Raw genomic sequence first — 17,499 nt, 5'->3', positions numbered from 1 at the left:
CCGCTTGCCCCGCAGCCTTGGACCCCAGATGTGTAAGGCCACCACGATCTGAAACAATTTCAAGAACGTGATGTTCTTCATGACCCCAGATACCACCCACTCTTCTGGCCAACCTGCTGCACACCATGATTCCTGAAAATAAGCCCCAATCCCCACTGCCCCAGCAGCTTCCATGAACAAGTCCAAGTCATGATTGGACATGGGATCGGATTGCCAAAATGCCGACCCGTTAAAGTCAACCAAGAACACTCAGATCCTCACGAAGCGGCGCAGTCACCCGGACCCTGTGATGCCTCTTCCAGACCCCGGACATGGCAAATGACAACCTTCGCAGAAAGATCTGACCCATGGGGATCACCCGGCATGCAAAATTAAGTCTGCCCACCAATGATTGCAATTCCAGCAGAGACAGTTTCAACTGCTCCAACGCCTTCCGCACCAAGTCCTGCAACAGATGCACCTTGTCTGCTGGTAGACGCGACACCATTGCTACCGAATCTAACTCAATCCCCAGGAACACCAACTTCGAACACAGACCTTCTGTCTTACCAGACTCCAATGGAATTCCAAATTCGCCAGAGACCTCCTGGAAACAACACAGCAGATTCCCACAATTGCCCGCATCCGCTTTGCCGACAAACAAAAAATCATCCAAATGCACAATGTTCTTTGACCCCGAAAGGTTCTCCACTACCCAGTGTAGGAACAAACTGAAGGCCTCAAAATACGCGCACGCAATAGAACAACCCATCAGCATGCACTTGTCAAAATAAAATGCCTGGTTGAATCGGAAACCCAGCAGGCGGAAACTCCCCGGATGCACCGGTAACAACCGAAAAGCTGACTCTGTCTGCCTTAGCCATCAAAGCACCCGGACCACAGCGCTTGACCCTGCACACGGCTGTATCAAAGGAGGCATAACGGACAACACACAGCTCCTTGGGGATGCAATCATTCACTGACCCTCTCTCTGGGAACGACATGTTATGTATCAGCCGGTACTTACCCGCCTCCCATTTTGGAACGACCGCCAACGGGGACCACACCATATCCGGCAGCAGAGGAGTTGCAAACGGACCAGCAATCCGACCCAAATCGATCTTGGACTGCAACTTGTCACCCACCACCTGCAGCAACCGCTTCACCGATTAACAATTTACCCCCCCCCCCCCCCCCCCCTGGACCCGGGCTCGAACATGGAATAGAAAAACCCACCGTAAACCCCTCTGTCAGCAACGAAGCCGCCCCTCTCACCGGGTAAGTTCGCAACCAAGGAAGCAAGCCCCGATCCTGATGGGAGTAGCCGCCCTAACTGAAACTTCACTTACCCAGTCCTTTGGAACCAGGGGTCGCTCCCGTTCCGTCCCCCTGCCGCTTGACACGAGAGGTGGGGTGTCCCGCTCCGCAAGTGGCACACGCATGCCGAAATTTGCAGTCGGGGAAGAGACACGAAGATCTATTGAATCTCCAGCAGACATCACTAACCCCTGGCCCAGACTTGCCTGCGCCACCCGCGGGGAGACCCTGCTAAAAAGGCCGACTAGACCCGCTCCCCTGCAAGACCGCAGATCCAAGACCGCTCGCCTGCACCTTGGATGACATTTGTGTTAACCCAAAGCCCCACATCCTGGGTACCCCAGGACATGAACTTATTTTCCTCCATGTGGTCCTGAAAACACTCGTCGTAGTTTAACCACAACTATCCTTCATACGTCTTGCTTGCCGCCAGGATCGCATACGCTAGCAAGGGGCCATCCTGCGTCGGGGCCCGATGATGCTTGCTAAGCGCAAAAACGAACATATCCAGTTGTGAATGTTCCGAGCTACCTTCATCTGGGTTCCGGGAAAACTCACTCTTCTTATGCTGCTTCTTCTCTCGTCTCCTCCCTCTACGTCCCTCCAACAACTGAAAAATATCAATGAACCTCCGTCAACGGATCTTCTTCCACATAGATCACAGCACCTCCTCCCATAGCTCAGTTAAGGTAACCAGAGCCGGTGTATTTCTGTCAGCCTCCTTGCTCTTAGCACCCAGACCCGACCCCCCCCCCCCCCCCCCCCCCCCCCCCCCCCCGAGTCAGACGAGGAGGACGACAAGGATGAGGAGGTAGACTCCGATGAACTGGACCGCGCACGCTTCCTTTTGGACTTAACCTTCTTGCGCTCTGCTGTCTTGACCTTGGCATCCACAGCCTCCGTGTCCCCTGCTTCCCCAACACCCCGGTCCGGCACATCACCCCTGTCCGCTTCCCCCACATTCATCCATATGCCGAGAACTCCCAACTCCCCCCTGTCCTCGGCCCTAGGAAACAAGACAAACTCACTCGGCGGGTGCCTCACCGCCGCTACCAATCCAGGAACCTCCACTCGAGCCGCCGGTGCCCACAGCTCCGCTGTAGCAGCCGCATTCCTCCACTCCTCCTGACGCGATGTGCCTGGCTCCTCCCAGGATCCCGCCACCCACTCAGCCTAGGGGGAGACAAAACCAGAAGGAGGCACCACCCCCGGAGAAAAGCCAGTCACTCCAGTCACCCGCAACAGGACCCTCTGCATCCCACCCGCGACTGCCCTGACCCTGTGACCGGACAGAGTATCGACGCGGGTCCTCGCCCCCGCCCACCGAAGGACACCTTCCTGAGCTGGGGAGCGTGAGCCAACTCCAGGCAAGGCCCGAGGAGGCCGAACAGCCTATCCCCATCCGCACCCCCCTCCTTGTTAACTCCCTGTGCCCAGCTGCCGAAGCCTCAGGAGCCAGGGCATGCCACCCCCTTTGTAACATCATAGGAGACCCACCACCAAAGCCCCGCAGAGGGACGCTCCCCGACTGGCCCCTCTGATTCACCAGCCGCAACCCCGGGCCCAGCTCCGTGAGGTCAAAGTACCTCGCTGTGCCATCCGCAAAGGGCCAAACGCCGCTCCCCGCCCGCTGCCCCATGACTGACTAGACCCACCTCACAGGTGCCTAGCGTCACCTCCCCCTCCCCGCACACGGGACCTGGAACGAGAGGCCCGCAGCCCCTTCCCCCTCCCTGCGCCCCTTGCCGGCACAGGAAATGCTGGGACATCTTGCCCCTCTGCCCCCCCTCCCTTCCCTGCTGAAGCCAACGCTGCAGAGAACCTAGACCTCCCCCTCCCCGAACCTCAGCAGCCCAGATAACACTCACCCGCTCAGCTCCGAGCCCTGAATCATCCCGCACCAGCGCTGGCTCCACTCCAGTCACCTCACCGGCATCCCCGGGAACCCACGCTGCTTCCTCCGACTCTAGCTGCATCAACGCGCGAATGCCCGCAGCCATCCAACACGCCTCCGCCGCTCAAGCCTGCGCTCACCTCCTACAACGCCTCCGTACCCCCGCAAAAAACCACCAGCTGCCCAGACGCCGAAGAGCGACTGAGCCAGCAAGCTTCGCTTGTGCCCCCACCTCCAGCTGCTGACCTCGTGCTGGCTGCCCAATCCTGGCCGGCCAGCCAGCACATCTCCAGCTCCCTTCCCCAGCCAATCAGGGCTGTCCCAGCCCGAAACCCAGCCGTGCGCACATCCTGCCTCGCCACCCCCCACCTCCTCCGCTACCCAACTCAGGCCCGGGCTTTCTCCCGTAGCGAGCCTGGGCCCATATTACCATGGCTGACCAGACACTAGGTCCGGTCGACCTTCCAAAAAGAAGTTCAAAACAATAAAATTTGGGGTTTAATGTATCAGAGACAACAAAAGGAAACATTTAAGACACATACTTTTTAAATATTCATAGTAACTCTGACACGGCCATGTTTCGCACCAAGGCTGCTTCAGGGAGACCAACGAGCATTCATGTTGTCTCAAAAAAATGAATCCGGTCGTAGGAGAGATCTCAAAAGAACATAAATTCAAAACTCTTATGGAACAACGCTTTCACTTAAGTGATAATTCAGAGAATATCTCATATGGTCCCAGTAGGGACAGGGTCTTTATTAATAATGAGGGATGTCAGCAGGCAGAGACAAGGTAAACATAGAAGTATCACTTACAGATACCGATACAAAGGCTTGCATCCGGCAACTGCTTACAGTAAAACTGGTAGGACAGGAGGTGACTTATATAGTCCCACCGGAAGAGAGGACCCCCATGGAAGGGACTCACTATTTTGACGGTGCAGGATAAATAATCTTGAGCCAGGGCAAGAATAAACAATTTATACAGCAAGAACTTCAGCTGTAAGATTCAGTCAGCAGCTGCTTGCACTTATTCACTGAAAGCATCGTTCCATAAGAGTTTTGAATTTGTTCTTTTGAAATCTCCCCTATGAATATTTAAAAGTATTTGTGTCTTAAATGTTTTCCTTTTGTTGTCTCTGATCAATAAAATTTGGGGTTTAATGTACTGAAGAGTGATTGACTTTGTGTGCCACACATCTTCTCTTTTGAAGGGTAGTAATACTTACAGGTTATTCCTAATCTGAAATGTGTGCTTAAAGTTAATATAGCTTACCCTATTTCTTCTTTTCCTTTTCTTTTTCTTTTTTTTGTTGTTTATCTTTAGTTTTGTTTTAATAATTTTTGCAATGTATGTTCCCTCCCAAATTTTTTTTTCCTTTCCACCTCCAATTTCTCCCTCTTATCTGTCCCAGCAGCGAGTGGTGGTTTGGGGCCCCAGAAATTTAGGGGCTCCATGAAACTAGGAGCCTAAATTTAGGCCCTCAGCTCTAGTAAATTTTCAAAAGGGCCAATTTAGCAGCCAAGCTCCAAAAGTTAGGATCCTAAACCTTATGAAACTTGGCCCCTATGCTTTTTTATTTATTTGTTTTAAATCATTGACTAGTACAGATACATCAGCAGGGCCCTCCACATGATGTGGCCCCATAGACACCAGAGGAACCTGACACTAACAGGGAGACGTGAATCTTTTTTTTTTTTTTGTAGACTATGTACTGGGGTGGAAATATATTTTGAAAACAGGCACCAGCCTACAATTTGTAGGAGTTGGGGAATTTGTTTTCTTGAACTTTTTTTTTTTTTTTATTGCTGCTATTTAGCATGTTTTGACTTTATCTTTTTTTTTTTGTTTGTTTTCTTTGTTTTTTTTTGTTTTTTTTGCTTTATTATCTTTTGTTTTAGCAACTTTTCCCCTCCCCCCCCTCCTCCCCCACCTCCCTTGGAGCAAGTGGTAGGTTTGGGGGTCCAAGTTTTTCCATTCCTGATTATGAGCACATTTGTTAATTAGTAGAAGTGCATCATTAAACATTAGAGAAGTTCTTCTGTGTAGGAAACTAGTGTCAGCTGATGATTACAAGCATTAACGAGTGGCAAAGCACCAATAAAAATGTTCAGTATCCATAAGTGATAGTACAGCTTTAAAAGTACCTGGCATTGCAGTGTGCAATGACCTACCTGAGATTTCAACTGAATTTAATTGGCATGTTATCTTTGTAAGAAAGATAGATATAAAGAAAAAAGGGTTCAGAGTGTTCACGTGTCAAGAGCACGTGGAAAATATAAACCAGGGATCACTGAGCACTTTATTTGTGGCACAAATTTTGGAGAACCTTTTAACTGTTCATCTAATTTGTCTGAGTCCCCACCCCACTGATATCATAAAGCCATTTTCTCTATTGGGAAGAAATCTAAAAATTCACCTCTTCATACTTGTTTATCCTGAAATCTAGCTTAATCCTTTTTCAATCCAGTTTCCATGACTGATATAATAAATAATAATGAATACTATGAATTTCTAATCTTACTATAAGATGCCTTTAAGAACATAATATACATAGCTCTCTGCTTCAACGGCAGGGGAGAAGAAAAACTGATACTTCACGCATATCCAGCATAGCTCTCTGCTTCAACGGCAGGGGAGAAGAAAAACTGATACTTCACGCATATCCAGCATAGCTCTCTGCTTCAACGGCAGGGGAGAAGAAAAACTGATACTTCACGCATATCCAGCATAGCTCTCTGCTTCAACGGCAGGGGAGAAGAAAAACAACCAATAAGGGCTGAATAACATAGTCTGAATTATTTAGTCTTGGTAAACAAATAAACATGGGTGTAGCTTGCTTATTGCGGAGGTTACTACCCCTAACTAATATTTCACTTGGATGCAGCTCCATCACTGCTCTCTACATTAATGGTGGGGGTGAAAGGGAAATGGAACCAAAGGTTACTAAGAGCCATGAGAAAAAAGAAGTGTGAAGCTTGCTGGGCAGACTGGATGGGCCGATTGATCTTCTTCTGCCGTCATTTCTATGTTTCTATGTTTTAGTGAAGAGTATGCACTGAAATTTTTCATGCCTCTTGCAAATAGCTAGGCCTCTCTATGGCTCTGGTGAATACTTTACAGTAAGCCAGGATAACAGGTGCAGATGTAGTGGTAGGGGTGGAAGCACATTTTTAACTTCAACTGTTTCTGATTTTGTTCCTTTTTATAAGGTGAGGATGACATTGAGAGCTTCCAATTGGAGATCAGCGGTTTCCTAAAGGAGCTGGCCTGCCCGTACTCAGCACTCGTCTCTGGAGATATTAACGATAGGTTGAAGAAGAAGGAAGATTGTCTAAAACTTCTCTGTAAGAAGCCTGTTTTAGTTGCTGCTTTTACTGTTAAAGGTAGCACATATATTGCATTGGTATGATCTGAGAAGCATTGCACTTTGCAGGAGGAGAGAAATCTGTTACTGAGCAAAAAATGAAAACAATTTCCCAATTGATAAGTCCTTGCTTCTCCTGCTCTTTTGGTATTGTGATCATGCTGAGTCTGTTACAGTGAAATCCACTACTAGTTCTCTGTTTTTGCAATTTTTAGCTGTTAGAGTAGCAGAACTTCATTGTCAGTCAGGGGGTCTTCCCAAACTGGGTCAGAACCCCAAATGGAGTCACAAAACCTTTAGTTTGGTTCACAAGTGCCTCAAATGGCAGAACCCTTTAGGCAGCAGTAGCATTAGTACTGGAAGTCAGCATGTACTCGCAGGCCATGCAGTGGTCCTGTCCTTGCACGAGTTTCTGTGCTAACATGAAGCTTTGCATGAGATGGGATAGGGATCGCTGCAGGGCTTGTAGGCTTGCATTGGCTCAGAGGCCCCATGCTAACTTTAATTGCTGCTGCTTGAAAATAGCCGCCAGGCATAGGACCAGCCATGAGGAAAGGGGAAGGCTGACTGTGCACAGGCTGGTAGAGATTGCCACTGCTCCTCTTTCATCAACCTCTACCGAACCAACCCAAGAGAAAAATGTTGCCCCTGTCATCTGCCAACCCTCTTCTCACAAGTTGTTATCCACTTTTGGCCTGGGTCTTAAAGGAAAAATGACTACTGAACCTAGCAAGGAGGGTCTTTAGAGAATGGCTTGTTTGAAGGGAAGGATCAGAGGCAGGAAGGGTTTGAGGGTTGGATCAGCTGGTGAGGAATTGGCTGTGGATGGTGGAATGGATGAAGATTTACTTGGATTGTAAGAGAGGAGCTGGAGATTGAGGGCATCAGCAGAGAGTGATAGAAGGGAAGGAGGTGAGGCATGGAGGTGAAAGGGGGAGTGGGGGATGGGTTGAAAGGGAGGGGAAAACAAAGGATTAGTTGGGGGTTATATGATGAGCTTGGGGGGGGGGGGGTTCAACCAGCGGATGCAAAAGGGCTGAAGGGGTAAAAGAATGGGCTGGAGAGGTAAGAGGAGCTGGAAGAATGGAGGTTGAGGGGGGTATACTGGAGGGGAGGAAGTTAGGACCTCTGGAGAAAGTGGAGGTTGAGAGGGGAATAGCTGGAGTGCAGTGAGGGTAAGAGTAGAGTGAGTGTTGGAGGGGGACTACATCCCAGCTAATTTGTTTTGGTTGTCCTCTGGGGTAATGTGAATTTTCAAATACTAAAATGGGTTTACATTGGCTAAAAGTTTGGGAAACCCTGTATTATGCATATATGAACAATGAATGAATCAGAAGAAATACTTGGAGTGCTGTAGACTGTTGGGCCTTGGTGTTAAGGTGATGAAGTTGTTGGCTTAGTTCTCTTGGGATATACACATCCCTGAAAGAACTTTGTTTTGAAGGTTTCTCTATTTCCCCCCTCCTATTTAACATCTTGTCTTTGGGGGGAAATTATTTGAACCTTGCCCGTGTGTGTGTGATTAAAAGTAAAATTATTGTAATTGAAAATGACCAAAACATACATATAACAGCATTTTAAAAACAATGGCTATAGCTACCAATCTACCTTCAATAAGTAGTGGCCTCCCATATTCTATTACTCATACAGAAAACTATATATGCATCTTTAGAATCAGTACCACTATGATCACGATATAGGTAGCTACCCAACACTAAACCTATTATGTATAGATATTATTAAACATAGCATTTTTTAAGGTCGACAGCATGTCTCATAAAATCACAAGTTCTTGAAGCTATATTCCTTTTAATCCGGTCAAGCCAGTCCACACCAGTGGGTTGTGCACTCCAACCAGCAGGTAGAGATGGAGAACAACAACTCGCTGACATCTCTCTCATATAGCTCACCACAGGCATCAGCCAGCCAGTATTTTTGCATATCCAGCAGCTGGTGGACATGCATCCTTGTTTGTGGACTTCGGCCTGCCAGGATTGAACAAGCTGCTCTGACCTCCTATGGTGATAGCTTTTGCCCCCTCCCTCAGTTGAGTGTCTGATAATATAGAAAAGGAGTGAGGTGAAGCTGCCCTCCTGATGAGGGAGAGTTCCTGCTGGGAGAGTGCCGGTAGGGTAAGAGAGCCTTGGGCTTAGCCCTGATAATTCTTTCTTCTCCTTCTGTCGTGTCCTCTCTCTTGCCTGCTCCCTTGCCCCGGTTTCTCTCTTATTCTGCTGCAGATTTCAGCATGACAAATAAAGCTAATAAAATTGCAGCAGTGATCTTGCACCAAGGAAGGGCAGGATTAAAAGGCTGCATCAGGCCGTGATGCGAGCAGGGCCGGAGTAGTAGTTGTGGAGCCAGTTGGAGTGACATGGAAGTACAGGAACCGCGCGGCAGGAACCATTTTGGGCTGCAGATTGCTACTGAAGCGCGCAAGGGGGTGAGATGGTGTCAGGAGGGCAGCATTGGAAAAGTTGTGCTTCTGCTCTGCCTGTCATATGTGGGTAATTAGCCCCAGGCGATCACTCAGCATTTTCCGTAAGTGTGTGGAGGTTCAAGGTGATGTGGGGACGTCAGGAGCTCCCATTTCACAGGAGGGAAGTGTGGCCACAGCTTCTCCTGGGGGGGGAGGGGGGAGGAGCCTTCCCCATTGCCTCTCCTGCTAATTCTCATTGGAGGGAGCTTGGAAGGGGCTTTATCTTCTCAGGGAATGGATCTTTCCACAGTGTCAGCTGTGGAATTTTTTAAAGGCCTGCAGGCTTTTTGTAATGGGAAGAAAGGATCTCTGGATTGCCCGCAACAGCGATCTCCTCCCTCAGGATTGCAGAAGCAGTCAAAGGAGTGATTGTCTTCCTCCCCTCCCCCCCCCCTCCCCAGTTGGGTAAAGCAGAGAAGGGGTCAGCATGCTGGGGGAGAAGGTGAGGATGCAGATCCTTTGGGAGACTCCTGGGAAGAGTTGGGATCCTCGATAGGGGATCCTGATGAGGCATTTTTGGAGGAGGGGGAGGTGATCTCAGATGCAGAGTTGCACAGGACAATGCTTCAGTTCTTTCACAGGAACGAGATGTCTGGTTTGATTTTACAGATCCTGAGGACCCTGGGGTGTGAGAAGGCCTTGCCTGCAGCAGCTCAGGATTTGAAGAGGAATTCTGTGATGGTTAGTTTGCAAAAGGCATCCTAGATTTTTCCTCTACACGAGGCTGTTCAAGAATTGATTGATTTGGAAAGGAGTTCTTCTGAGGCTAATTTTAAAGGGGATCGCTCATTGGCGGGTTTGTACCCTATGGACCCTAAAGCTAGGGAGCAGCTGTGATTTCCCAAGGTGGATGCCCTGGTTTGCGCAGTGACAGTTTGCGGTGGATGAAGGTACCACTTTAAAAGATGCTAAAATTGAGGCATTTTTGAAACAGGCCTTTGAGGCAGTGGCTCTGAATCTCCAAATCTCTGCATGCTGTAGCATGGTGGTCAGGGTCTGATTTCAATTAGCCTAGAAAGCTCAGGAGGGTTTGGGTGAGAATGGTCCATTCCTGGAGCCGGAAGCTGCGTTCTTGGCAGATGCAGGTTATGATTTGGTGCTTACGGCTGCTCGGGGTTAGCTTTGGTGATTGCAGCCCAAAGACGACTTTGGCTATGGAACTGGTCCTTGGATACTATTTTAATGTCTAATCTTACCAAGTTGCTGTTTAAGGGGCGCTTATCGGTTGTAGAGGAACTGGAGAAGATGATGGATTGATGGGGAGAGTCCAAATTTCCTCGGTTATCCGAGGACAGGAAATCTACTCCCCAGTTTTCATCATCGAAGGGGCGATTTCGGAGTGCTTTCGGAGCGCTGTGCAGTTTAGCTCTTTCAGTAATCAGATTACTGTCATTGAGTAATCAGAGGTCCTGCTTGTTTGCCAGGTCTTAGTCCTTTTGCGCAAAGAAGCCAGGTAAAGACTGTGCTTCTGGCTCCGGAGCTCCTCAATCCTCCCAATGAAGTTTTGGGGGTCCATCCGCGGTTCCAGAGATAGGCGGCTGTTTGTAATAATTTTATCGGAGGAGGGCCTACATCACTTCCGACTAGTAGGTGTGCAATGGATACGCCTTGGAACTTATCCGTCCTTTCTCAGACACTTTTATGGTTTCCTTTTGCCATTCCACAGAAAAGCGGGCAATGGTTCAGGCCATGTTGCAGAGGCTGCACACTCTGAAGGCCGTGGTTCCGGTTCCAGAGGATCAGAAAGACAAAAACAGTTATTCCATTTACTTCATGGTCCCTAAAGGAGGGCTCCTTTAAACTATTCTAGATCTAAAGGGAGTCAATCAAGCCCTTCGGGTTACCATTTTCGAATGGAAACCTTAAGGTAAGTCATCGTGGCAGTACAGAGGGGAGAGTTTTACTCCCCTAGACCCCTTGGAAGTGTACTTACACATTCCAATTTGCAAACATCAGCATTACTTGCACTTTGTGGTTTTAGGCCGCCATTACCAGTTTCAGGCATTGTCTTTCAGCTTGGCCATGCTGCCCAGGACCTTATCAAAGGTGATGCTGGTGGTGGCCACGGCTCTCCACAAGGAGGGAATTCTGATTCATCTGTATTTGGCGACTGGCTAATCCGAGCCAAGTCAGGTGCAGAGAATTCAGGTGATATCGAGCAGGGTGATTCAGTTGCTGCAGCACCTGGGATGGGTAGTAAATTTGGCCCATTTGCAGCCTTCTCAGGTCCTGGAGTATATGGGTATCCAGTTCGATATTGCTCAGGGCAAGGTGTTTGTTCCAGAATCCCGCATTTAGAAGATCTGGGGACAAGTCTGGGCCCGGAGATCGGCGGTTTATCAGTTTGGTATGGTCGTACCTAGAGACGCTGGGATCAGTGGCTGTGATGATAGAGTTGGTGCCTTGGGCTTGTGTGCATATGCTGCCTCCTGCAGAGGTCCCTTCTGGCCCGCTGGAATCCTCAGTCTCGGAAGTACAATGTACTGTTGTCTCACTTCTGACGCAAGGTCAACAGTTGCGCTGGTAGTTACTCCGGGACCATCTGGAGAAAGAAATGGAGTTGGAGACTCCTGACTGGTTGGTGGTCATTACAGAAGTGATTCTACAGGGGTGGGGAAGCTCACTGTCAAGAGCTAGTTGTGTACGGGCAGTGGGCTCCCAAAGTGGCATCTTGATGCATCAACTGGCAAGAAGCCCAAGCAATTTGTTAGTCTTTCTGCAGTTTGAGGCATTGTTGGAAGGGAAAAGCGGTGAAAGTAATGTGGACAACGCAACATCGGTGGCCTACATAAATTGAGGGGGGGACTCTAAGTCATCAAGTCTCTCAAAAAATGGATCTCCTTCTTCCGTGGGTGGAACAGCATTTGCTAGCATTGTCTACTTCTCATATAACAGGGGGCGACAACATGCATGCGGACTATTTCAGTCATCATGAGCTGGATCCAGGAGAATGGGAACTGGTCCCTGAAGTGTTTCGAATCATAGTGGAGTGATGGGGTGTCCCTTTCTGGATCTGATGGCAAACCGCAGAATGCAAAAGCGAATCGCTTTTACAGTCTAACCTGAAATGTTCTAGTGCTCGGAGTGGATGTGTTGGTTCATCTTGGCCACGGGAAAAGTAGCTCTGTGCATTTGTTGTGGCCCATGATCAGTCGGTTAATACAGAAGATAGCACTGCATCCAGGTTTGGTGCTCCTGATGGCCCCGGATTGGCCACACAGGCCGTGGAACACCAATCTCCATCTGCTGGCGGAGGATCCATGACAGCTCCCTCTGCACAGGGAACTTCTGCAGCAGGGTCCGGTATTACATGACAGTCTGGATCAGTTTTGTCTTACGGTTTGGCCTTTGAGAGGGCTCGATGGTTGAACTTGGGGGTATTCGGGGTCCAGGAGTGGAAACTTTTTTTTTTGCGAGCATGAAAATTTTCCACCTCTTTGGCCTTTATCTGGGTCTGGTGGGTCTTTGAACATTGGTGTCAGGACCACTCTTGTCTTCCCATTTCAGTGCTATTCCTTTGATCTTGGAGATTTTACAGGACTGTCTGAGCTGCCATAGCATGTTTTCGGGGGTGTATACAGGGGAGAACCTTTTCTTCACATCCTGAAGTGTCCAAATTTCTGAGGTGTGAGGCACCTTAGACCCCCCCCCCCCCCTTGCATTTCCTAGTGCCTTTGTAGGATTTGAATCTGGTTCTCTCTTTTTTTTTGGCGTGTCTGACTTTTTGTCCTCTGGGGTATTTCCTTGCGGTTGTTAATCGTGAATCTTATGTAGAATCTTATGTAGAACTTGGCTCCTCTTGTAGTTATCTCATTCTTCATCTGTAGAAAAGATTTTCTCTTTTCTTGCATTAACTTAGTAATATCAGGGAATACTCTAATTTGTTTGCCATAAAATTGCTGCTGTTGCTTATGAAAATACAATTGGAGTATTAAATCTCTTATCTGACACCTGCATGAAAGAGACCAACAATGTTGCTCTAGTTTCAACATTTTGGATATCGCCGGAATAGATGTTTCTGAGAAACCCAATATATTAATTAAATAACTTTTAAGCAAGTCTTTAGAGGACATCCTTCTTGTTTTTGGAAAATTAAGGAACCTCAAGTTTGATCTTCTCAAATCATTCTCGATATAATCCATTTTCTTTACCATAATGGTTTCTGATTTTATCAAATTGCACTGTACCTCTTTAACTTTTTTCATCTCTACATCAATTTCTTTAATCTTCATACCCATCTCAGTAATCGTATTTTCCTGAGATTGGACTTTGCTTCAACTTTATTTCACAGTGGAAGTCAAATCAGTTACTGCTCTATTCAAAGTTGTTATAACTTTCCAGATTTCTTCAAGAGTGATTTTAACCGGCATTTCCATATTAGAAGCAAGTAAGACTTGAATTTCAGATTTTTTTCACTCCTACCTCCGAAGGGCATCTCTCTCCTTCCAGATGCTGTTCCTCCTCCAACCGGCCCTTGGGGCCCTGAAACGAGCTCTCCGAAGCAGTCGGCCATTCACCGCTGCTTCTCAGGGCTATCACAGTCTTTAGAGTCATTTGTTCCTTCAGCGTTCTTAGATGTTCTCCCTCCCCCCCCCCCCCCCTCCTTCTGGGGGACCCAGTGGCATAGTTGGCGCTCCAAGGCTAAGGGATGTTTCATCAGCCCTGGCGTCCAGCAGCTGCTCTCCACTGGTTTCGCCTGCGGCTCCTCCTTCCGGTCTGGGGTGCAAAGATCTCCCGAAGGCCTCCTCAATCCTTGGCTGTCTCGTTGCTGAATTTGGTGTAGAGGTAATATTTTCATGAATCTTAGCCTTTCGTTTCATGTGAGGCATTTCAAAAAAAGTATTTAGTTACAGGAAAAGGCTATTTTAAAGAGACTTCCTAGGAGCTGAGCGACCTGCATGCTCACTGTGTGGCAGCCCAACCCTTTTTGGTTATGCTGGATAGGGTACAGTTAAGGACAGTACTTGTCTTTCTTCCAAAGGTGGCTTCAGATTTCCATTTGAATCAGACTGTGTTTCTACCATCCTTTGGATGGACAAGAATTCAGGAAATTGCGGCCATCGGATGTGCGGCAGCATTAATTGCATTATCTGCAGCTTACCAATATCTTTTGTAAAACAGTTAGACTCTTACCCCTTCACAGAGGAGTGAAGAAGAGGGAGGTGGCCTCTTGGTGGCTTGGTAGATTAAGGAAGTGGTGATGGCGGCCTATGTGGATGCTAGGAAACCTCTTCTGAAGCAGATAAAAGAACATTCGATCTGGACACAGGCTATTTCTTGAGTGAAATCGCTTTTTCTTTCTCCAGTAGAGATCTGTAGAGTGGTGAAGTGATCTTCCTTGCATATGTTTGCCAGATACCATTGATTAGATTTGGCTGCACCGGAGGATTTGGCCTTTGCTAGGGCAGTGCTGCTTGGGCCTCAGGCAGCCTCTTGCCCTTCTGGGGAGTAGCTTTGGTATATCATACTGGTGTGGACTGGCTTGCATGGATAAAGAGGTAAAATTACTTCTTAACTGAATTTTTTTTCCCTTGAAGTAGGGCAAGCTAGTCCACCATCTCGCCCTGGGCTGCTTTGAAGTGGTTGACTTTCTTCTGTTGTGTGAGATCCTTAAGGACAGTATTGTATGGTGAGGATCTCAAATATGCATGTAATTGTTGTACCTGGTAAGTGAGTTTTGTTCTACAATAATCATTTTACAGTTTTCCTATGAGACTATTGTTGGTGGAGCAGAGTTCAGTGTTTCCATTATGTTTAAAAAAAAAAAAAAAATTGAATAATTACATAATGGAAGAACATTTTATTTCAAATAGTGATTATTGGAGGATGCAATAACATTTAGGTGGCTTAGTGTCCATAGTTAGCTTTTAAATAAAAATACTGGCTGGCTGATGTCTGTGGTGAGCTATATGAGAAGGACGACAGAGTCATTGTTCTCCATCTCCACCTGCTGGTTGGAGTGTGAACCCGCTGGTGTGGACTGGTTTGCTCTACTTCGAGGAAATGAAATTATCGGGCAAAAAGTTATTTCACCTTGATTTACTTAAAAAGTAGCCTATTTTATAAAATAGTCATTCTTAACTCAAGCACAGGATTTCAATTATAGGATTTGAAGCAATATTTCTGGCTTAGTAGACATTCCATTCCTTGAACTTCAAACATTCCTTGTAGTTGAGTGCCTCATTCTTAATTCAGTCCCCAGTTCAGTTCCAAAAAGGCCTTTATTTCACCCAATATATGGGCTTCATCAGGGGAATATTTCATGTGAATCTGAAGTGTATATCTTCACCAGAAATCATTTGGGGGTATGCTGGCAACTTCTCGCAGTGCGAAGGTTCCTTGATTCTTCAGTCGCAGGAGAGATCCATGGTCCCTGTGCATGGTCATTTGCAGAATCGAAATCCACAGGGGGCTAGTAGTGTTGGTGGTTCTGGATTGGCCCAGTCATAGGTGGTATGTGGATTTGCGGAGACGTCTGGTAGAGGACTTCCTTCATCTTCTGCCGCACATGAATCTGTTGCAGCTGGGGCCCATTGTTCACGAGGATCAGCTCCGTTCCGCCTTACGGTTTGGCCCTTGAGAGGGCTTGCTTGTTGAAGCGTGGATATTCTTCTGCAGTGATTGCCACCTTATTCCGCGTTCAGAAGTTCTCCACTTCTCTAGCATATGTGCAAGTTTGGAGAATGTTTGTAGCCTGGTGCAAGGAGCTTTGTGTTCTTCCTCGTTAAGATCCTGCTTATTCTGGATTTTGGCAGGCTGGGTTGAATAAAGGATTGGCATTTAATTGAAGGTTCAGGTTGCGCCTCTTATGTTTCAGAGGGCACAGTAAGTGGTGTCTCCTTATCGTCCCATCCTGATGTGGCCCTTTTTTTTTTTTTTTTTTTTTTTTTGAAGGGAGTGAAGCACTTTCAGCCTCCCTTGTGGTTGCCAGTTCCTTTGTGGAGTTCTAACCTGATGCTGGATTTTTTCCAGGCCCCATGTTTCGACCGTTGCGTAGCCTTTCCTTGCGGTTATTGTCCCTGAAGAACATGTTCTTGTGGCTGTATGTTCTGTGTGTCACACTTCCAAGCTGCAGGCCTAGTCTTGCCAGGAGCCATTCCTTCAAGTGACTCCAAGGGCGTTGGAGTTGTGTACTGTTCTATCCTTCTTGCCTATGTTGGTCTCGGGGTTTCATTTGAATCAGTCCATTTCTTTGCCATGCCTAGATAAGATCAGGGATGCAGAGGAGTATCTTCTCCTGCGTTCCTTGTATGTCAAGAGACTGGTTGTGCGGTATCTAGAGGTTTCTCAACTTTTCTGAAAGTCTGATCATCTGTTTGTCCTTCATGGTGGAAGGAAGCAGGGTGAACCAGCTTCGCGGGCTACAATAGCTCGCTGGATTAAGGAGATGGTCACGGCTGTGTATGTGGATGCTGAAAAGCTGTTGCCTACTCAGTTTAGGGCTTATTCCACTAGAGCTCAGGCAGTGTCATGGGTGGAGGTTAGACTGTTGTCTCCTGTCGATATTTGTCAAGCTGCGACATGGTCCTCCTTGCACACCTTTTCCAGGTTTTATCATCTGGATGTGCAGGCCTGTGAGGATGTAGATTTTACACAGGAGTTGTTGACTGGACCTCAGGCAGCCTCCCGCCCTGTTCGGGAGTAGCTTTGGTAGATCCCACTGGTCCTGAGTCCAGCTGTCTACACTCTAGGAAATGGAGAAATTACTTACCTGAGAATTTTGTTTTCCTTAGTAAGAACATAAGAAATTGCTATGCTGGGTCAGACCAAGGGTCCATCAAGCCCAGCATCCTGTTTCCAACAGAGGCCAAACCAGGCCACAAGAACCTGGAAAGTACCAAAACACCAAGAAGATCCCATGCCAGTAATAGCAGAGGCCATTCCCTAAGTCAGCTTGATTAATAGCAGTTAATGGATTTCTCCTCCAAGAACTTATTCAAACCTTTTTTAAACCCAGCTACACTAACTGCATTAACCACATCCTCTGGCAACAAATTCCAGAGCTTAATTGTGCGTTGAGTGAAAAAGAATTTTCTCCAATTAGTCTTAAATGTGATACCTGCTAACTTCATGGAGTGCCCCCCTAGTCCTATTAACCGAAAGTGTAAATAACCGATTCACATCTACTCGTTCAAGACCTTTCATGATTTTAAAGATCTCTATCCTATCCCCCCTCAGCTGTCTCTTCTCCAAGCTGAACAGCCCTAACCTCTTCAGTCTTTCCTTATAGGGGAGTGTTCTATCCCCTTTGGTTGCCCTTCTCTGTACCTTCTTAATCGCAACTATATCTTTTTTGAGATGCGGCGACCAGAATTGTACACAGTATTCAAGGTATGGTATCAAAATGGAGCAATATAGAGGCATTATGACATTTTGTGTTTTATTAACCATTCCCTTCCTAATAATTCCTAACATTGTTTGTTTGCTTTTTTGACTGCTGCAGCACACTGAGCCGACGATTTCAAA

The 17,499-nt window shown here is 47.3% G+C and overlaps 1 protein-coding gene across 1 annotated transcript in view; it reads left to right on the top strand.

Moving 5' to 3' along the window:
• FAM98B (family with sequence similarity 98 member B) overlaps nt 1-17,499 on the top strand; it is a 197,801-nt gene that overhangs the window by 58,876 nt on the left and 121,426 nt on the right. Inside the window, 1 exon segment of the mRNA XM_029600204.1 lies at nt 6,403-6,537. Coding sequence (XP_029456064.1) covers nt 6,403-6,537 — 135 coding nt within the window.

This window comes from Rhinatrema bivittatum, chromosome 4 (genome assembly GCF_901001135.1).
Source record: "Rhinatrema bivittatum chromosome 4, aRhiBiv1.1, whole genome shotgun sequence".
In the NCBI taxonomy this organism is placed as follows: domain Eukaryota; kingdom Metazoa; phylum Chordata; class Amphibia; order Gymnophiona; family Rhinatrematidae; genus Rhinatrema; species Rhinatrema bivittatum.
This window is presented reverse-complemented; position numbering and strand designations above follow the sequence as displayed.